The sequence below is a fragment of the Balaenoptera acutorostrata genome, chromosome 2, assembly GCF_949987535.1.
Source record: "Balaenoptera acutorostrata chromosome 2, mBalAcu1.1, whole genome shotgun sequence".
NCBI lineage: Eukaryota > Metazoa > Chordata > Mammalia > Artiodactyla > Balaenopteridae > Balaenoptera > Balaenoptera acutorostrata.
Genome location: NC_080065.1, coordinates 110055469 through 110078165, shown reverse-complemented (window position 1 = coordinate 110078165; position 22697 = coordinate 110055469). Strand labels below are relative to the sequence as shown.

The following is a 22697-nucleotide window of genomic DNA, read 5'->3' as shown; positions in this document are numbered from 1 at the left end:
GGTATTTTCCCATTCACATAATAGCTGACTATGTGCTAGGCAGACTTGTAGAAGTGAACATGTATTATCTCTTTTAATCCTTCCAAGAACCCTAAGAGAAATGGAGGTTCAGAGTGATTAAGTACTTGTCTAAAGTCTCATAGCAAGCCATTGGTGGAACCAAAGTTGAGGGTCGGGGCTTACTCCAGAATTTGTGCTCTCAACAACTAAAAGTGTATAGGTGCTGGCTCTCAATAAATATAAATCTACATGATTAAAATCCACATGATTAAAATCTAATCAAACAAATACATTTTAAAGTATAGGATTAAAGTAATAACTTGCTTTGTATTTAAAATATATTTAATATAAAATAAATAACTTTATTGACTATTTACTGTGTGCTCAGTACTGGGTTGTTTTAATGTAAGTGGTTAGTACTTTTATTTTCACAAACTTACAGACTTACAAACTGTCCTGTAAGTATTTTTGACCTAAAAATATTTTAGATAACTTTCATGTCACTATATCATTATTTAGGAGCCATATTGTATGATAACTATAATATATTTAAGCCATCTCCTGTTGCAGAACATGTCAATTACTTATAGTTTGTTACTTTTAACAATGTGCTAGCGAACATTAAAGGTCTGTTAGAAGGTATTTTGCATTTTATGGGACAAGCATCCCATGTCTTCATGTCACGTGGCCAGGAAACTACCAGCTTTGAGCAGTAACACTCCTAGTATGGAAGACATCCTTTTTTTTTTTTTTTAATTTTGTATTAGACTATAGTTGATTTACAATGTCGTGTTAGTATCAGATGTACAGCAAAACTGATTCAGTTATACATACATATATATATATTCTACTTACTTTACTACAGAATATTGAGCAGAGTTCCCTGTGCTATACAGCAGGTCCTTGTTGGTTATCTGTTTTAAATATAGTACTGTGTATATGTCAATCCCAAACTCCCAATTTATCCCTCCCGCCCACCTTTCCCCTTTGCTAACCATAAGTTTATTTTCCATGTCTGCAAATCTGTTTCTGTTTTGTAAATAAGTTCATTTGTATCATTTCCCCCCCCCCCCGCATATAAGTGATACCATATGATATTTGTATTTCTCTGTCTGACTTACTTCACTTAGTACGATAATCTCTAGGTCCATCCATTTTGCTGCAAATGGCAGTTTCATTTTTTTTAATGGCTGAGTAATATTCCATTGTATATGTGTACCACATCTTCTTTATCCATTCATCTGTCGATGGACATTTAGGTTGTTTCCATGCCTTGGCTATTGTAAACAGCACTGCAGTGAACATTGTGGTGCATGTATCCTTTCAAACCATGGTTTTCTCTGGATATATGCCCAGGAGTGGGATTGCTGGATCGTATGGTTGCTCTATTTTTAGTTTTTTAAGGAAACTCCCTACTGTTCCCCTCTGAGCATATTTGTGTGTGGATGATTTACTACCTTTACTTTATGTTTGCCTTTACTGGTGAGCCTTCCCATTTGTAATTTTCTTGTTTCTAGTTGTGTCCTTTTCTTTTCTACCTAGAGAAGTTCCTTTAGGATTTGTTGTAAAGCTGGTTTGGTGGTGCTGAATTCTCTTAGCTTTTGCATGTCTGTAAAGCTTTTGATTTCTCTATCAAATCTGAACAAGAGCCTTACTGGGTAGAGTATTCTTCGTTGCAGGTTTTGCCCTTTCATCACTTGAAATATACCGTTTTACTCCCTTCTGGCGTGCAGAGTTTCTGCTGAAAAATTAGCTGATAACCTTATGGGGATTCCCTTGTATGTTATTTGTTGCTTTTCTTTGTTGCTTTTAATATTTTCTCTTTGTCTTTAATTATTGTCAGTTTGATTAACGTGTCTCTGCATGTTCCTCCTTGGGTTTGTCCTGCCTGGGACTCTGCACATCCTGGACTTGGGTGACTATTTCTTTTCCCATGTTAGGGAAATTCTCAGTTATTATCTCTTCAAATATTTTCTCATGTCCTTTCTTTCTTTTTCTGGGACCCCTATACAGTGAGTCCCCTACATACGAATGAGTTCTGTTCTGAGAGTGCATTTGTAAGTCCTATTTGTTTGTAAGTCCAACGAAGTTAGCCTAGGTACCCAACTAACACAATCAGCTGTATAGTACTGTACTGTAATAGGTTTATAATACTTTTCACACAAATAATACATAAAAAACAAAAAAGAAAACATTTTTAATCTTACAGTATAGTACCTTGAAATGTATGGTAGTACAGTACAACAGCTGGCATACAGGGGCTGGCATCAAGTGAACAGGCAAGAAGAGTTACTGACTGGAGGAGGGAGAGGAGGTGGGAGATGGTAAATCTGAAGGATTATCAGCAATAGGAGACGGAGGGTAAGCTGCAGTTTCACTCATGCCTGACATTGATGGCACAGGTTCTGGTTCCTTGGTGGAACCAGATGCATGTTCGCATCTTTGAAAGTTCGCAACTTGAAAGTTCATATGTAAGGGACTTACTGCATTGCGAATGTTGGTGCTCTTAATGTTGTCCCAGAGGCCTCTGAGGGTGTCCTCACGTCTTTTCATTCTTTTTTCTTGATTCTGCTCTGTGGTTGTGATTTTCACCATTCTTTCTTCCAGGTCACTAATCTGTTCTTCTGCCTTGTTTATTCTGCTATTGATTCCTACTAGTGTATTTTTCTTTTCAGTTATTGTATTGTTCATCTCTGTTAGTTCTTCAGGTCTTCTAGCTCTCCGTTAAACGTTTTTTGCATCTTCTCCATCTGTGGCTCCATTCTTTTTCCGAGACCTTGGATCATCTTTCCTGTCGTTACTCTCAATTCTTTTTCGTGTAGATTGCCTATCTCCACTTCACTTACTTGTTCTCTTGGGGTTTTATCTTGTTCCTTTGTCTGGGACATATTCCTCTGTCATGTCATTTTGTCTGTCTTTCTGTGATTGCGGTTTCCATTCTGCAGACTGCAGGGTTGTAATTCTTATGGCTTCTGCTCTCTGCCCCCTGGTGGATGAGGCTGGTCTTAGTGGCTTGTGCAGGCTTCCTGGTGGGAAGGACTGGTTCCTACCCACTGGTGGGTGGACTCGGGTCTTGTCCCTCTGGTGGGCAGGGCCATGTCAACGGGTGTGTTTATTGGGAAGTTGTGGGCTCAGGAAGGCTTTAAGCAGCCTGTCTGCTGATGGGTGGGGCTGTGTTGGTTGCTTGGCCTGAGGCATCCCAGTACTGGAGCCTACAGGCTGTTGGATGGGGCCAGGTCTTGGTGAGAAAATGTTGGCTTCTGGGAGGGCTCATGCCAATGGGTACTCCCCAGAAATACAACCACCAGTGTCTTTATCTCAGTAGTGAGCTACAGCCAACCCCTGCCTCTACAAGACCCTCCAATATCAGCAATTAGGTCTGGCCCAGGTTCTTATGAGGTCACTGCTCTTTCCCCTGGTTCCTGGTACACACAAGACCTAGTGTGCACTGTCCAAGAGAGGAGTTTCTGTATCCCCTGGTCCTGTGGATTTCCTGCGATCAAATCCCTCTAGCCTTCAATGCCAGATGACTTGCGGGCTCTGCCTCCCGATTCCAGACCCCCAGGCTGGGGATTGTGATATGGGGCTCAAAACTTTCACTCCAGTGGGAGAACCTCTGAGATATAATTATTTTGCAGTTTGTGGGTTGCCCACCCAGCAGGTATGGGATTTGATTTTATCGTGATTGTTCCCCTCCTACCATCTCCTTGTGGCTTCTTGTTTGTCTTTGGATGTAGGATATCTTTTTTGGTAGGTTCCATCTTTTTTTTTGTCGATGGTTGCCCAGCAGTTAGTTGTGATTTTGGGTGTTTTCTTGAGAAGAGGTGAGCTCATGTCCTACTCCGCCATCTTGTTCCACCCCCAGTAAACATTTCATTTGTGAAGGGCTCCATCTTCCCCCTGCAGCAGCTCCTTACAGTGGGCGGAAGACAGCCTTTTGTAACTTAATTTATAGGTCTCCAAGTTTTGTAAGAGTAGCTACAAAGCTTTTTTTTTTCCCATCAAAAGAAGTTATAGTAAATAGCTTGGATTAAGGTTTTTTAAAAACCTTCTCTCATTTACGGAGAGGATGGTGGAGTAAGGATATGTGGAAATAAGGAAAGCTCAGTGTAAAATATTTGACCACTTTCTTCTAAAAGAACTTTTATGGAGTTTTCATCGGGTAGTTGAATGAAACATAAGCTTTAAAACAACATTAATGTATAAAAATATTTTAGTCTCTTTGTGCTTGTGTAAGATAAACCTTTAAAAATTAAACTAGTGATTTGGTAGTAATTTGGCAGAGATTTAGAAATTTTGAGTTATTAATTTAAGGCTTGAAATAAATCATTTTAGCAAATATTTTTGGAGTTTCTCAGACATCTTTAAGGATGTTTAGTGGTTTATAAAGTAATAATCCTTTTTTTTTCTTAACTATTTAGTTAATTCCATGTACCATGAAACTTCCAGAAAGACGGCCTCAGTTTTTCTTTTACTATTCTTTACTGGGAAATGATGTTACAAATGAACCCTTCAGTGATTTGATCAACCCAGACTTTGAGCCAGAGAGAGCATCTGTTCGAATACGTAGCAGTATAGAAATTCTTCGTGTTTACCTGGCTCTTCAGTCTAAACTACAGGTAGGTATAGCAGAAAATTGTTTCTTATGAGATGACTTTTTAAGCATTAAAGAGGTACCCAAACTCTGTCTTATTTCTGAAGTGGATATCATCTTTCTGCCACATCTTTTAATTTTTTAGGAATTATCCTGACTTGTACAGTCACAGCATGACAGTTATTTCAGAATTTTAGGAGATATACCGCCTTACTTTGTTACTGTGGAAAGAGGTAGATCAGTTATCGGTCATTTATAATAAAAAGTTGTACCTGGAGCTTAAAGCTGCGGGCACCAGGCAGGTTTTATTATTGTTAGTGGAGATTAGCTGTCACCACACAGATCACACTCTAGATTTCAGAATTTATACACCTTATTGCTATCAAAATCAAAGAGATAAAACAACTTTCTAAAACCTGTTCTTGAATTTGGTAGTTTTGTAAACCAATTTTAAATTGGACTTTATTTAAAAGTGAACCTTATCTAGTCCAAAATTACTTTTCTGTTTGTTATGATTAATTTTAATCAGCCTGAAATGGGTGGTGAAGTAGGGTGGGGTAGTCATTTTTTTATAGTAAAGTGATCATTCATTAGACTTTGCTTGCGTTTTGAGTGGATAGTGAAAAGAGGCATTAAGAAATTTTAGTGGAACTAAATTTTAGAGGTGGTTCTGCTAAATCCAAGGTATTTAGAAAGTTGAAGGTTATATAAAATGATGAAATGCAGGAAAAAAGCACTTTGAATTTTATCTTATAAAATTCCTTACCAAAACTATTGACTTATTTATTAGTTTGATTCTCATGGACATTTAAGTCATAAAAATCCTTTCTCTCCAGCCCATTAAAAATATCACACCTAATAACATTAGGACTGTTATAGGTCATTGCTGATAGTAGAATTAAAAGTATTTTTATGTAATGACTGCATATTGTTCATATGAATATTAGGTTTGCTGTGGCTTCAATGTAGTAAGGGAAAAGAATAGTTATGTGACACATATCTGGAGTAGCCTTTCTTTTTTTTTTTGGTAGTTGCAAAAGGTGGTAATGTTGAAGTTTTGATTAGCAGTGATTAACGGTACATTCCACCACCCCAGAGGTATTCTCTTTTACCTTTCACTATTAAGCACTCTGTTTTATATATAAAGTTTGAAAAACAAGAAAAAAGAGAAAGAAACATTCATGGTGTTTTATGGGTGAATAAAACAGAATTATTTAAGGTTCTTTAATTTCCAAATAGGGCTGGACCCACTCTTTATTGATTGATTGATTGATTGATTGATTGCTGTGTTGGGTCTTCATTTCTGTGCGAGGGCTCTCCCCAGTTGTGGCAAGCGGGGTCCACTCTTCATCGCGGTGCGCGGGCCTCTCACCGTCGTGGCCTCTCTTGTTGCGGAGCACAGGCTCCAGACGCGCAGGCTCAGCAATTGTGGCTCACAGGCCCAGCCGCTCTGCGGCATGTGGGATCTTCCCAGACCAGGGCTCGAACCTGCGTCCCCTGCATTGGCAGGCAGATTCTCAACCACTGCGCCACCAGGGAAGCCCCCACTCACTTATTTTTTAAGAACTGTGTTTAATGTTATAATGGAAATAGAAAAGATGCTTGATGTGTTTGTTTTCCGTTTAAATTCATATATTCATGATATAATTTGCATATGTAAGGTAGCATAGTAAAATATTAAAGTAACCATAGCTCACCAAAGAGACAGAAAAGAGAATGTGATAACATAGGAGTGTACAGTAGTGAAAGGAAAAATGAAAAGAATTAATAACTTTATTATTGAGTTCTGGGTAAATTTCGTGCTTTAGCAACGGTTTTAACAATCATGTGTGAGTATCTTAGTCACTGCAGGTCAGTAAGATAATCTGCATTCTGCTTTCCTTCTATGGATCATTTTATAACTTTTTAAGTTTGTGTGTTTAGAATAAAGGAGAAAATATAAAGCCTGATTTTGATTTTCCCTGTCATATTAGATCCACCTCTGCTGTGGAGACCAGTCACTTGGAAGTACAGAAATACCCTTAACCGGACTACTGAAAAAGGGTAGTACAGAAATCAACCATCGCCCAGTCACAGTTGAAGGTGCTTTTACTCTTGACCCTCCAAACCGAGCCAAACAAAAGCTTGCACCTGTTCCTGTGGATTTGGCCCCCACTGTGGGAGTGTCTGTGGCTCTGCAGAGAGAAGGCATAGATGCCCAGGCAAGTAGTGACCCTCCTTCCCCTCCTCCAGCTTCTTCGATGTAGTTCATGATTAGTCACAAAAGTTGAGCTTCAGAAGCATTACCCCACATAAGAAAGTATTTATTACTCTTAGGTAGTGGCCTTCATTATATGATAACCTCCTCTCCAAAAAGACCCTTCTGAGAAGTGCGGTGGCTTCTGGCGCATTTCATAGGTGACACTGTCCAGAGCCCTTCAGTCCAGTCTTTTCATGTAGTGAAAACCATTCCCCACGCCCCCAGCTCATAGTCAGTGACTGTGGCAGAAGAGGGACTACGGTAGAAGAGAATATTTTTAGACCCGGTTTCTGGTAATCTGCGTTAATGGATCCTTTTTGGTTGACTCAGCCTTAGCTAAGATAAGGTTTTTGGCTCAGTGTTTTATAGTCCTCATACTGTCTCTAGGCAATAGAGACATTTATTTGAATATATATGTTTTTTGATTATATATAGCCCCAGAATCAACTTTAGTGTCATGTTCTTTTAAAGAACTGATTTTTATGTAGGCTGTGAACTGAAGTGAGAGTTTAAAAAGACATATATGCATGTATTTTTAGAGGATAGTGGAGCAAAGGAAGAAAATCATACTAGACTTCTGGGTTTTTGGTTTTTTGTTTGTTTTTTAGTAATACAGACCTCCTTTGTATTGCTTTGGTAGGAATAACCATTCCCAAGGACACCTATGCCTGACTTCTTTTATTGAATATCCCTTCTTATGCATTAGGATGCATTTTGATGTGGAGCTCTGGATATCGTATTTCCTTCCTGTTCATCTTCCTTTTTCTGGTCCTAGATGCTATAAGAAAATTTGCAAATTATGAAGAGAAATAGACTAGGAATATCCAAACTGGGAAAGGAAGCTAATATTTTTTAAAAACAACATCACGATTTTTGCATAATTATGAAGGAAAGTTCTTTGCAAATTATACTTTATTTAAAAATTGTTTTTAGTCTTTAATTGAATTAAAGACCCAGAATGAACATGAGCCACACCATTCAAAGAAGACAGTTTTCACCCCCACAAAGGAGAAGACACACACTGGGCCCAAGTCTCCACGCGTGTCCCCTGTTCCACCTCACAGTCAGTCACCTCCAACAAGAGACGACGCAACAGAAAGTGAAGTGGAAAGCTTACAGTATGATAAGGACACAAAACCCAATCCAAAGGGTAAGGTATTCTTTTCACAGATCTATCTTTTAGGTATAGATTTTCCAGCCATCTAATAAATGACTGTGCGAGTTTTCATGGGTGCTAAGTAAAAATTGTGAGTTTTTTAAAGAGCCAATGTAAAAAAAAAAGAATCAGATGAAAGTAATTGAAATTTACTTAACTTCATAGTAGAATTTGCTAAAAGGTAAGAGAATTTTTCATTTATTTTCATACTAGAAATAGTAGCTTCTTCAAAAGAAATTAAAGAATATAGTTCTTTCTAATAGATTGTTAGCAAACTTTTCAGTATCTCAGTTTCACTGGAATTTTAGAGAAAAGAGATACTAACTGCCTCTTACAGTAAACTTAAAATAATCATTTTTGATCCTAAGGTCAAGACAGTCTGAGAATGCATATTTATCTGGTCTTATAAAATTTTTCCATCTGTTACGTAAGAATCTACAATTAAATTTAGTAGTACAAGTTGTAAGAGCAGTGGTGGATTAGGAGTTAGAAGTTTGGGTGCAAGTTATAGGTCTGTCACTGAGTAGCTATAGGACTTGGGCCATTCATTAAACATCTCTGGTGTATAATAGGATTGGACTAGATACCTCTGTCTTTTCAAGTTTTAGTTTTTTTGTTTGTTTTTAATTTTTGTTGGAATATAGTTGATTTACAAAGTTATGTTAGTTTCAGGTGTACAGCAAAGTGAATCAGTTATACATATACATATATCCACTCTTTTTTAGATTCTTTTCCCATACAGGCCATTACAGAGTATTGAGTAGAGTTCCCTGTGCTATACAGTAGGTCCTTATTAGTTATCTATTTTATATATAGTAGTGTGTCTATTTCAATCCCAATCTCCCAGTTTATCCCTTCCCCTCCCCTTTCCCCCTTGGTGACTGTAAGTTTGTTTTCTACATCTGTGACTCTATTTCTGTTTTGTAAATAAGTTCATTTGTACCATTTTTTTAGATTCCACATATAAGCAATATCATATGATATTTGTCTTTCTCTGTCAAGTTTTAGCTTTTTGTTAGACATAGTCTAACAAACTACTTTTTAAACCCTAACCAAACTACTTTTTAAAAAGTGATGTAATTATATCTGCAGTTAAGTCTCAAATACAACCCTTCAAATACTAAGCTATATTCACCTGTCTCTTAGAAATATCAGTGCCTGCCAGGCTGCTATCATACATTACTGCATCGGTACTGTATGCTTTTATGTTTTGCAATATATGTTGAGAGTGAGAGTAAGCTCTTTTTTTTGCACAGTTCTATAATGGGAATTAAAGCCTACATAATATTGGACAAGTCACTTTAAGAAGTTTATGCCTCAATTCATATGTTTATAAAATCAGATAGTCAAGTCTTTGCTTGAAGGTAAATTAGATGATATCTTTAAATTATCTGAATAACTTAAGAGAAATTGTTAGCAAATGGAATTTTTTTTTTTTAATTTTTATGTTCATTTTAGCTGTCAATTCTTCTGAACCTGCTTTACTGGCCCAGCCAGTGACTACATCCATTGCTTCAGGAACAGCTTCAGGACAGAAAATTGCTGTTCCTGCAACATCACATCATTTTTGCTTTTCAATAGACTTAAGGAGTATCCGTGATTTGGAAGTTGGTTTTCCAGTCAACTGTATATTAAGGTATGATTTGATTTTGTTTCAATATATTTTCTGAGGAGAAATGCCTTTCCTCTGTTTGGGGTTTGCAGGGGAGAAATGTCACCAAAGAAGTTATGACATTTGTTAAATCAGTGGACTAAAAGGGTGTAAGGCTATTATGTCCTAATGACTTTGAACTTAATCAAAGGTGGCATTGGTAGTATGAGAGGTAACAGTCTTGCTAATAATTGTAGGTATTGATAATAATTTGTTAATGTTCCTTTTTAAAATATAGTGACTCTTGAACTTAAAATGTATCGTTTCCAGAAAAGGTGCCATAGGTCAAAATAATGGGAGTACAGTATCTGATTTTTCTATAAAACTGTGTTATAATGGGAGGTTAGAGTCTTAATACCTACCTTTTATACCTATGAATCTAAAGACCATACCTAATGAACTGGAAGTGGAATGTGTCCACACTGTTCAATTTAGAGAATTGAAATATATATTTCAGTCAGTTAAATGGCTTTTACATAATGGCTTGTTTGTTTGTTTTTTTAAATTTATTTTTGGCTGCGTTGGGTCTTCGTTGCTGAGCTTGGGCTTTCTCTAGTTGTGGCGATCAGGGGCTACTCTTTGTTGCGGTGCATGGGCTTCTCATTGTGGTGGCTTCTCTTGTTGTGGAGCACAGGCTCTAGGTGTGCGGGCTTCAGTAGTTGTGGCATGTGGGGTCCGGTAGTTGTGGCTCGCGGGCTCTCGCACAGGCTCAGTAGTTGTGGCACACGGGCTTAGTTGCTCTGCGGCATGTGGCATCTTCCCGGACCAGGGATCGAACCCGTGTCCCATGCATTGGCAGGTGGGAAGTCCGGGACCAGGGAAGTCCCCATAATGGCTTGTTTTTAATAATATTACATTTCCATAGACTTTGTGGCTAATATATATATTAAATGTAATATAATTATGTGTTTTAGTTTGGAGTCTTTAGGTCCTCATAAATTACCTTGGAACAAGCATTAGCATTTGTAATAAAATTTTTGGTCTTTATGTGATTAAAATGAGAAAATCAGAAAATCTTTCCATCATCTTGGATTGCCATTCCCAGGAATGTCAGCAACTTCTCATTGGTTCCTGCTGTTATTTGAGGCATGTCTGCCTTTCAAATGCATAAATCAACTCCTACTTGTATCTAATTTTTCAGTTGTTTGATTCCTTATCAAGTTGTTTCCAAAGTCCTCTGAGCTTTGGTGTGAATAACGGACAGACCAAAGGGACCCAGCACTTGAGTTCACACGGTGAAGTCATAGAATGGAAGTCTGTCCTCACAGCTTAAGTTCTGCATTTTACCTCATGTTAGAGGCTGAGAATCATGACTAAAATGTTGTTTTTTTAAAAATTGAAAGCCAGGAAAAAGTTTTCTGCTATAGACATAGCTTTTCTCACAGGGTTTATATAACATAGAAGCGTCCCTTTTTCTCTCCTGCTGTTACTGGAGAAACTGATCTTAGGACACTTAGAGATGATGTTGGCCAGAAGCACAGGGATGATCTGAGATTGGATGCTGTGAGGGAGGAGCCTTGAACAAGCCCAGTTAGAAAGCACATATTAGTTTTTGTGTTTCCTGCTTGCCATAGGGCCATTTGTTTAATCATTAAGTGCCTACATTATGCCAACAGTTTGTCTGGTATTAGGGCATGGGGCATATAAACAAAGAGCTCAATCTAGTGAAGAAGACAGAGTCAGAAATATGTCAGTACATGAGGGAGGCTACTAATTCACTTGACAAAGAAAAGGGAAAGAATATACTACCCCGAGGAAAGAGGTATGATCCACTTAATACTCTATAGAAATCATGTGAGGACTACTGCTTCTGTCTTTGATTCATTTTAAGGCTTTTTTTTTTTTTTTTAATGCTGGGCATTTTATGTTTGATAGATTTTATGTTATCATGCTCTGTGTTGATATGAAATTGTAGTGTACAGTTGTCTAATGGAATTTGTGAGATAACTGATATTAGAAAAAGTTTAATGTGTTTGCTTTTTTTTTTCTTTTAAATCACTACATCTGTAGTAGGGGGTTAAATTTCTAGGGGATGAGCTCTCTGAGATGACCTAAATTCAGTTTATGTAATTGTGTAGGAATTGAGTGTATGAGCAGGATTCTTCTTGTAGGAAAAGCAATTTCTACTAGTAGAGTTTAAAGTCTAGTTTTATTAATGAATAACAAATTATAAAATGAAGTTTAAGTGAGCATTACAATATCTCTATATTTGGCTTTACGTACAAAATAAGTTCAGCAATAGTCAGACGTTCTTCTATTTAATCTGGTGTGACTTTTATGATGAAAGAAAGAAACAGTGTTGTGTCACTCTTTGATTTGATTCATCTGTAGTATATTTGAGTTGCTTTCATGCTTGATTCTCAGTTCAGAGACAAAATACTATGAATGCATCCTTTTGGGAGTTGACTAAGGGTTTTTTTAGCCCATAAAAAATCAGGATATTAGTATATAAAGAAAAAAAGGTTTAGAAATTAAATTTAGCAAGCATTTCTTGACAGTTTACTATATGACGGAAACTGTTCTGGGAGCGCAAAGATGAAAAAGATAAGACTCGTGCCCTCAGGAACTCTTTTTTTTTCCCCCACATTTAAGTTTTAGTATTTATTTTTTTATAAAAATATTTTTGACATATAACATTGTATGAATGTAATGTGTACAACATGTTAATTTGCTACATTTATATACCTCAGGGAGCTCTTAACAGATGGCAGCTCTGTCTTTGTTTAGTGGAGTCATTTTCACTTCTGAATCTTTGTCTTATTTGAAGTGACTGTCTCTTTCTTATTTGGTGTATTGCCTTCAAAATACCAGTGTATACTCCTCCTTCCCCAGACGATCATTGGAAGATTACTTATAAAGGAACTTTGGAAACCAGTGCTGTGCAAATAATGCATTTTCTCTATAATTTCTGTGATTTTTATATCAACACTGAAAATATTTGTATAATTTTAAAGTTGGTGATAGGAGTAAAACCATAATGTATTTGTACCATTTATTTATCTATGAAAAATTTTTTATTTACTATTCATATTACACTTTTTTTTTTTTTAACAGACTATAAATCCCATTTGTAAACTATAGGATTTTGTTTTTCTTAAATTCTAGGTACTCATATCCTTTCTTCGGAAGTGCAGCTCCTATTATGACTAATCCTCCTATAGAAGTTCGGAAGAACATGGAAGTTTTTCTTCCCCAATCTTACTGTGCATTTGATTTTGCAACTATGCCTCATCAGCTGCAGGATACCTTCCTAAGGTAATGTATACATGGTGTGTATGATATTATTTTCTCAAATCAACTCTTGAAAATTTGTATCATATTAACAAGAGGAATTTCTATATTTTTACATCCATAGCTGCTTATGCATTTGCAAATCTAGAAACAAATTTAAAATCTGTGACACTTGTGGTTCCACTATAAAGTTTTATGTGGTTACGAAGGCTCTTTTCAGATTTTCATATCTTGTTTGCCTGAGTTGGGATATTAGAACTTTCTTAAAACAATATATGAATAATGAAGGAACTTTGAAAAGTAATTTTGCTTTTTCCTAATATAATATGGGACGATAAATAAACTGTTTAGTTTTTATTATTGATTCACTTAATGACTGTAATGCATTATTTGCTTTTTCTGTTTTTTCATCTGTATAAAATGGAAATGTTGATCCAGCTATCTGAAATGGATTTGTGACGAAAAATGAGATCTGTGAAATGTCTTTGTACTTTCTCAGAGTATCACAATTTGAAAAGAATTTTAAAAGAAAGAATGAAGAGTAACTAAACGTTATGTAACCATTTGTGGGAATAGTAGTGTTCGGAAGGGTTTTCTTTATTGCACAGGAAGAGGTGTAAAAAAATGTAATAGTATTTTCTATTTGTTACCTGTGGAATTGAGCCTTTACATTCCAGGTAGCAAAAACATCTTTGGCTACATTAAAGGAATTCAAAAATTTTAGTCCAGAAAAGCCTTAGTTCAGAGTTGATAGGTATGAACGTATGTTTCTCTTTTCCTTTTAGGATTCCATTGCTGGTTGAATTATGGCACAAGGATAAAATGAGTAAAGATTTACTTCTGGGAATTGCCAGAATCCAACTTTCTAACATCTTGTCTTCAGAAAAAACTCGCTTTTTAGGTTCTAATGGTGAACAGTGTTGGCGACAAACTTTCAGTGAAAGCGTGCCTATTATAGCAGCACAAGGGTAATAATGCATTTCCTAGAGCTGGTCTTATTAGCTTTACTTTTTATTCTGTTTAGCTAGCTACAACCTTATCCTTTCATGTCATTTTTTTTTTTTCTGAGATCTTTTTTCTTTGACCTATGGGGGTTATATCCTAGTTTGCTCTTTAGCTTTCTGATACCTACTATATCCTCACAGAGTGAATCTGTGCTACCGTAATACTGTAATATTTAGAGTGTTGAGTAAGTATTTCTCTCTCCTCTCTTTAGACTGATAATTTTAAGTTCAGGATCAGTTTGTTTTTTGTTTCTTTAGCTTAGTAACTCAGGGTCAAATTTATAATGTATTTTTACATTATTTTGAATTTTTCTACTTGAAAAATATTTAAACTTTTGCCTCAAATATAGTTGGAGAATGTTGCAAATGTTCGACACTTTAAAAAAAGAATATTCTTTTTGTGCCCTGAAATCCACTGCCACGGTGAAAAACTTGAGTTCACATATTTTACACAAAATCATTCAACAAATATGTTATCTTTTTATATTTAACAATAGAAATTTAAATTGACTTTAACCTTACATATCACATGCCTTTATTTTTAAAGGAATGTAGAAGAAAATCAGGCCCAGTAAAAAGCTGAGATGTAGAAGTATTATTGGAATTTCTTCCCTTACTTTTCCTCATCCATGCCACTTCCAGAGAGTGAAGGGTTTAGTAAACCTTTATTCACTTGGAGATCTGGGAACAGGTTTTTAGAGAATCAGTTACTCTGGTTAACTGAAAATTCTTTTAAAAATCAGCATTCTTTTCTCTTATTGTAAGTAGAATATAATGAAAATAATCATTACTTGTTGGAAGTTATTTTAATGCTGATTGCTTTGAATAACTTTTATTGTCCTGCTCTGTAGACAGACGTTTTAAGAGATTTACCTAAGTGAAAACTTGAGAGATGATAGCGCTTCATTTTATTTTATTCATTTCTTCTGAAATCTGAGATTAGAAGAAGAAAATGTAAAAGTTGATTAAGAGTTCTAATCGTGTGGGATCCATTCATTAAAGTTTTGTTTGATTTAAACAAAGCCACATTTTTTTGTTGCCAGAATTTTATTTTCCTCTAACATTTTGTCCTTTTATTTAATGGTAAATGCTGCATTCAGGTTCTGTGATACAGAAAGGTATTCGTTAAAATAACAATTATCCCACTTCTAGGATTTAATCCTGAAGCAGTGCTCATATCCAGTAAAAGATTTATGAACAAGGGTGTTCATTCCAGGAAAAGTAGAAAAAGAGTCCAGAATAATCTATATATAATTGAGTAGGGGAATTGTTAAGTTTTTAAAATTTTACTACATAAATTCATTAGTGTGTTTTACAGGCATTGAAAATTATATTTTTTAATTAATGTTTGTCATTACACAGGAGGAAAATGCAGGAGGATAAATGGGGAAAAAAAGGACAAAACTGTATGATTTTAATGTGCATGAGTACATGTGTATCTACATAGCTAAAAAAGAGGAAGGAAATGAAATTTTAGCAGTGATTATCTGTGGGCAGTGAGATTTAAAATTTCTCTTTTATACTGTTCAGTTTTTTCGAATCTGTAACTGTTATAGGTCATTTTGTAGTGAATGTAGGTATGTACTTAATACTGTGTTTGTGATCAAATAATATCACATATATAGAAGGTCTTGAAGTCTGCAGAAGCTGCTGCACTTTGAGCAGCAAGTGTCAGGTGCAAGACATGCTGTCTACTCAGTGCTCTAGCATTGGGGAAGTAAAAGGAAATAATATGAAAGTGTTTCCATGAGTTTTAAAATATTTCTGATTTCATTTGTAGGTCAAATAACAGGATAGTAGATCTTTCTTACACAGTGACTTTAGAAGATTACGGACTAGTGAAAATGCGTGAGATTTTTGTGTCTGATTCATCTCAGGTATATGTCATTGAATCTTACGAAATTATTCTTTAAAACAGACCTAATGTGTATATATGCGTGAGTGTGTTTGTTTCAGTATGCTTCTTTCATTCATATCTTAGGGTTTATCTGCTGTACAACAAAAGCCATCTTCTGTTCCTCCAGCACCTTGTCCTTCAGAAATCCAGACAGAGCCTCGTGAAACCTTAGAATACAAAGCAGCACTTGAGCTAGAAATGTGGAAAGAGATGCAGGAAGACATTTTTGAAAATCAGGTTACTTTTTAAATGTTACTTAAAAAGTTTTTTTGTCTATTTAGTATATTTTCCCTTCTCCATAGTAGGCTTTTCTCTCTTTTCCATGGGTACTCTGTCTAGTCCCTTTGAATTCAAGAATGCCTTACTCTTTAAAAAAACGAAGAATTAAAAAATACTCAAAACGTGACAGCTTCACAGAAGCCACCCAGAAAGGATTCTCCTAAACTTTCTCCATGATTTGTGGGCAAAATTAGCACTGAAGGTTAGAATTCAGAGGTTAAGGACTTGAAGGTTTCTTTTAATTTCAAGATCTCATTTAGCATACCCTCCTGGAAGCCAGAATCATCAGTTGTTCAACAAGAGCGGTAGAAAACAGCTATTAACTTTATACTGTCCTGAATTATATGGGTATTACTCACCTCAGGCGTCCTCTGTTTTGTTTTAAATAAAATGGAATGTCTGAAAGAAATATATCAGTGATCAGTATTAATTATTTAACTGAAAACAGCTGGTTTATTTATTTGAAATATTTAGGGTTTCTCTTTTTTACTTTATTTTTCTTCCTTTGGCAGCTAAAGCAGAAAGAACTGGCTCATATGCAAGCTCTTGCAGAGGAATGGAAGAAAAGGGACCGAGAAAGGGAATCACTAGTAAAGAAAAAGGTAATGACTTTTATAAAAATTGAAGGAGGAAAGAAAGAATATTAATAATAGTATCTTCTATATACATTAAAGAAAATCTCTGGAAGGAATAACTAATTATAGTGGTTATATATTGGCCTGGATAAAGTGAATGAATGGGTCAGGGATAGGAAGAAGGGTTTTCACTGTAAGTTGTTTTGTACTCCTTAGATTTTGAACCCTGCAAATGTGTTACCTGTTCAAAAAGTGAATAAATATAGAAAGTGAATACTTTAGAGAAAAAGCCTATCTCTGTATTTAAAAAGAAAATAGAACATTTAAGTATATATAAATATTACATTGAAATCTATTAGTTAATAAAAAGGACCAAAAACTCTTAAGCTGTTTTAAAAGATTGAATCATGAAATGTTATAAATCACATCTTTTAAAATGATAACGTGAGACCATCTGATCTTATTCCAGAAAGCCAAAATTTAATATTTATCTATTTATACTCAAGTTATTGAGTAAAACAACCCTGAAAATTAGACTTGTCTCAAATATTCCAAATTCAAGTCTGTAAAAATACTCTCATATTAGTGGTTAATGAAATGTCAATAAATGGGAGAAGACAGTGGCAGGATAGTTTGCTACACTAGATCAAGAGACAGGACAGGGTATGGACTAGAAAATTCTTTAAAGTTTTTTCAGGTCTCTGACTTTCAGCCATTTATATTTAATTATTGACGTGCTTGGGTTTAAGTCTACTATCTTGCTCTTGGTTTTCAATTTGTCCCATACATTCTTTGTTTTCTCTCTTTTCCTGCTTTCTTTTGCATTCATTGAATTTTTCTTTTTTCTTTTTATGATTCCATTTTATTTCTACAGTTGCCTTATTAGCAATATCTTTTTTTTTTTTTAGTGATTGCTGTATCGCTTACAGTATGCATCTTTAACTTATCACAGTAAACCTTCAGATGATATAGCACATTTAGCTTTTAAATCTTTGAGCCATTTTTTATTGTGACTGATGGGTTTTTCAGTGTTGATGCTTATATGTAAAAGCAAAATATATGATGAAAATAACAAAGTATGGAAGTGAGGAAATGGACAAACGCTGTTGTAAAGTTCTCATACTATTTTACTAGTTTAAGCAATCACAATCTCTTTCCTAGATAACTACGTTTACTTCTTTATTTTTATTTTATTTATTTATTTTTATTATTATTATTATTTTTAGCCGCACTGTCCGGCATGTGGGATCTTCCCCACCAGGGATCGAACCTGTGTCCCCTACATTGGGACTGCGGAGTCTCTGCATTTACTTCTTAACTTGGTATCCTGTCCTCCATTACTGACCCCTGTAGCTTGCGATATCAGCCAAGAGTAGAGGAAGTCAGATTATGTACTCCTCCTCCTTAAAACATATCATACTCCTCATCACATTTAGAATAAAACTCAAAGTTCTTACCAGGACCTACAAGGCCTTTTGTGATGTGTCCCCTCGCTTCCTCTGTGACCTCATCTTCTGTCAGCCTTCTGTTCACACAGTCTATTCTAACTATCTTGGCCTCTGTGTATTTCCTCAAACATGCTAAGCCACCTCTCTCCTCAGGATCTGTAGACTGCTTTTCTTTCAGAGATACTTTCTGGTTTCTGCTCAGAGTAATGTGAGCGAGGCCTTCTCTGACCACTGTATCCAAAATACTGCTCTCTTCCCCTGCCCCCAGGCACTAACTGTCCCCTCATTCTGCTTTATTTTCTTCATAGCATTTACCTACTATTAAATATCCACTTCTTTGTTTATAGTTTGTCTTCCCTCAGAGTATAGATTCCACATGACTTTGTTTTGACCAGCATCTGCTACGTATACAATAAATATTTGTTTAAATTAAAAGGATAATGAATGATTTCAGGTTTTATACAGTTTTGAGATGTATGGGGACTATTGGCATGTTCAGCAGGTATTTGGATTTACAGGTCTGCAACTCTGGAGGGGGGGTTTGACTTTGCAATATAAATTTGGGAGTTCTTCGTATCTGTGATGGTACGTAGATAAGATGTTTGGGTTGCCAGAGGACGAACATATGGTTTGAATACTTCCTCCCCATCCTGTTTACCTGTCTTTCTATAAGGCTTTTTTACATGTGGCACTCAGAATTTGACACACTTATATTAGTGATTTGGTTAAGAATTTAAAGATGAACCAAAAATCAGTGGTAGAGTTAAATAAATAAACCATCTTGCTTGGTTGGTATATTGGGCTAAATCATCAAAATAAAGTTTAATAAAGACAAATGTCAAATTCTGTAGTCAGAGTGAAACATTCACTTGGACAATGGGTATAGTTATTCCAAGTTTAAAAACAAAGACCTTGGGGATTTTCTTTGACATAACGAACAGGATGACTATCCTCAGATAGCAAATGCAATTTTAGATGGAGTTAAAATTAGGAGACATTTGCTGACCTGTCTTTGGCAGTGCACATTCTTTAGTCTCTGAACTAGTGAGATCACATCTGGGTACCATATTTTTGAAAGGACTTAGTTTAGAATGTAGACTCCAGATTAAATCCAAGATATTAGAGGATGTGGAAACAATAACACGTGAATAATAGTTGACGCTTGTGTTTGGAGAAAAAAAGACTAGGAGGATGTATGATGGCTATCACTGGAGTCAAATATGTGAAGATACTTTTTTTTTTTTCTTCCCAAGGGATAGAAACAGGATTAAAGGGTGGGCTTCTAAGGAGCATCAAACCCAGGCTTGTAAAGAGAAAATCAGGTTGGAGCTTGGGACCTGGAGACTCGTTGGTGAGGAGGACAGAAAATTTGGTTCAGAAAGTCCTAGTAAATAGGATCAGTCTGAACTAAAAGATAGAAAACCATGAGAGAGGATCCTATACCAGGCCAAGCAGGTAGACCTCTTATCCTTAATGGGACTCACTCACATCCTTAAAGACAGAGCAGAGCAGGACTTTAGGCTTGTACAAATTGGGGTACTAGGCTAAGGTCCCAAGCAGCAACTGTAGCTGCAGAAGCAATTAAGAACTCAGTTATTTAAACTGTAATAAAGGACTAGATCTCAACAATAGGAGGACTGACTTGAAACTGATTGGTGATACCTGGCCTATCACCAATATTAGTTCCAGAGAAAGAGTATAAGTGACTAAGAGGGCTTCAGAAGACTACTGGAATATTGAGCAAGGCAGATTTTTAAGGAGCTAGGTTTTTACTAAAACACAAGATTTTACTGGCAGTCTAACTTACCGCCTGGTGGGAGAAGGGCTTCCTCAGGAGACTGAATATTACTAGAGATACCCAAGCAGAAGCTAGATTGGCTTCCTTCCTTAGAGTATAGTGGAAAGAATTTCTGCTTTGAATTGGTATATGTAATTCATGATTTTCCTAGTCTCAGATCCTCTGTTTCAGTAAAATCATAATATATGCATTTTTGAATTTGGGGAAAAGATAAGGTAACGTTTATTATATTTTAGGTTGCTGAATATACTATTCTCGAAGGAAAACTTCAAAAAACCCTAGTTGACTTGGAGAAGCGAGAGCAGCAGCTGGCCATTGCAGAATCAGAGGTACTGTATTCATCTATCATGTCTTTATTTCACAGAATCCATATATTAAATTCATACCATTCATTTGTTTTTCCTTTGTACTGTATAAAGCATATTTCATGGAAATAGTCTTTCAGACATTATGGAGAAAACTGCTATTCAACTAGGTGAAGCATGTAGGTGAAGCATGTTTTATATGTTAGAAGGTGAGGAATTAGGTAGAAAACTGTTATTTGAAATGGTTAACTATTATTCAGTCAGCTTTGGCTAACTTCTGCAATGGTGGAGATTTTTGGTTACCTTTGCAATTATGTGGAAGGAATGGATAGTAGCACTGCCTAGAGAAAAGAGAAAATGTAGCGTAGGCTCAGGGACCTAGAATCATGATTTTGTATTTCACTGACAAGGGAGTATACCTCTTTCTTGCCTATTAAAGATTAGATCCCAAGAAAGGATAAACTTACGTTAGTACCATGCCTAGTTAGCATTTTTGTTAGGTCTTATTAAATTGTACCCTAAATACTTCTTTAAATTACTATAAAATTCACCTCAAATTATTAGAATTTCTTCCTTGTGAAATTTATATGCCCCTTCCTTACCCAAATATTTCTTAAAATTTTCTCAGCATATCACCCTAGCCTTATCTTTACACATTTTCGGCAATTTCTAAATTTATTTAGATTGTTAAACCTAAACATAATGTGTATTTGTTCCTAATACTAAGGCTTTGTTCCTAATACTAAGGCTTTGTTATCTTTTATGTGATTAGGTAAAAAATAAGAAGTTTCTAAAGACGTAAAGAAACTTGGGCATATTTGCTTACATAATAAAATGGGTTTATTCAAATAGGGGTTTTAAGCATTTAGGGCCTTTTTAGTTGAATTTATGCATCATATATGGATTTGGGGATATACTTTGTATTTTAGGAGTAAATGATGATTGAAAATTTACAATTTCAATACACTTGAACATTAACTCTCTAATACATGAAAATGATATAAAAATCATTTCATAAAATATTCTGAACATTTGACCATATATAAGGATAATAGAATATTGAATAGTATAATGCAGCTAGTAATAGGTCAGCCTCTTAAAGATGTACCTGTTTTAAGCTTCAGAGAGAAAGAAGGGAACTGAAATCAGAACGTGAACGGAACCTGCAAGAACTCCAGGACTCTGTCCGTAGGGCCAAAGAAGATTGTGTTCACCAAATAGAGCTAGAAAGGTTGAAGATGAAGCAACTAGAAGAGGATAAACACCGACTTCAGCAACAGGTTGGATGAAAATACCTGTCATCTCTTTAAACTTAGAGTTTATTTGCATTCTAGAAATAATAGAAATCGTTCACTAAGGAGTTATAAAAATTCCCGGTAATTTGGATTATTAATCACATTTACTACACTGAGATTCAAATGTAAGTAAGTTGGATCTTCTTTTCCTGAAAGCTGAGGACTATATTGGAATAATCTTACTTCCCTTATAATTATTTGTATGAGATTGTGCTATATTTTAGTTAACTCTCATCTTAAAATTTTTTTCCAATAAATCTCCTTTGAGCAAATGTAGATATTCTTCATATATCACTGGACCAAGTTCAGTTAAGAACCAAATTTCATGAGAGAATTGTCTGTGCTCCTTTCCATTTTCTCACCTCTCAACCCATCCGCCTCAGCTTTCCATCCCCATTGCCCCAGCCAGCCAGTTGTCAGAGAAGCCACCAGTGGCTCAGTCACTAAGTTCAGTGGGTGTTTTTCATTTCTCATCTTACTCAAACTTATTGACAGCATCAACACTATTGTTCTTGTTTTTATATATTCTCTTCTCTCAACTTCTATAACACCACTCTTCTTGTTTTTCTCTACTTTTCTGGCCATGCCTCAGGTCCGTTGCAGGTTTATTTTCCTTTATCTAGCCATTAAATGTTGGACTTCCTCCAAGCTTCGAACTTACACTGTGCTAAACAATCTTATTCGTGCCTGTGGTTTCAGAGACGATCTGTATCTCTGAGACTTGTGCATTTATATCTCAAACCTTTCCTTTGCACTCTCAACCCATTTATCTCATTGCCTTTTAGACATCTCTACTTGGCTGTCTTAAAGGCATTTAAAACCCAACATGATCCTCCTATCCATACTTGACCTTGCTGTAAGTATTCTTTATGTCAGTAATGGACCCCTGTAACCTGTTCTTCCTGTCGCAGCCTGAGTGATATTTTTGAAATTTGGAATCATGACACCCTCCTCTAAAACTGTTCAGGGTTGTCTTAATGCTCATAGAATAAAGATCAGAATTATTACCTTGCCCTACCAGCCTTTGCATAGTTTGGACCCAGCCTACCTCTCTCACCTCATCTCCCACTCTTTCACCTTTTCTGTGTGCTCTCCAGCCACACTCGTCCTCTTCAGGTCCTCAGGCATACCATGCATGCTTCACCCTTAGGATCTTTGTGTGTGCTGCTTTTTCTTGGCCTAGCGAACTATACTAATCCCTCAGTTTCCAGCTGAGGCATCACTT

General features: G+C 35.9%; 1 protein-coding gene across 3 annotated transcripts in view; it reads left to right on the top strand.

Moving 5' to 3' along the window:
* The window catches only part of CEP120 (centrosomal protein 120), a 77537-nt gene that overhangs the window by 21770 nt on the left and 33070 nt on the right, over positions 1 to 22697 (top strand). For all 3 annotated transcript variants that reach the window (XM_007188484.2, XM_007188483.3, XM_007188486.2), the window contains 11 exons: positions 4422 to 4619; positions 6568 to 6795; positions 7767 to 7983; positions 9448 to 9625; positions 12746 to 12895; positions 13657 to 13839; positions 15656 to 15752; positions 15857 to 16009; positions 16564 to 16653; positions 20109 to 20201; positions 21296 to 21457. In XM_007188484.2, coding sequence (XP_007188546.2) covers positions 4422 to 4619; positions 6568 to 6795; positions 7767 to 7983; positions 9448 to 9625; positions 12746 to 12895; positions 13657 to 13839; positions 15656 to 15752; positions 15857 to 16009; positions 16564 to 16653; positions 20109 to 20201; positions 21296 to 21457 — 1749 coding nt within the window. The remainder of the gene's footprint in view (positions 1 to 4421; positions 4620 to 6567; positions 6796 to 7766; positions 7984 to 9447; positions 9626 to 12745; positions 12896 to 13656; positions 13840 to 15655; positions 15753 to 15856; positions 16010 to 16563; positions 16654 to 20108; positions 20202 to 21295; positions 21458 to 22697) is intronic.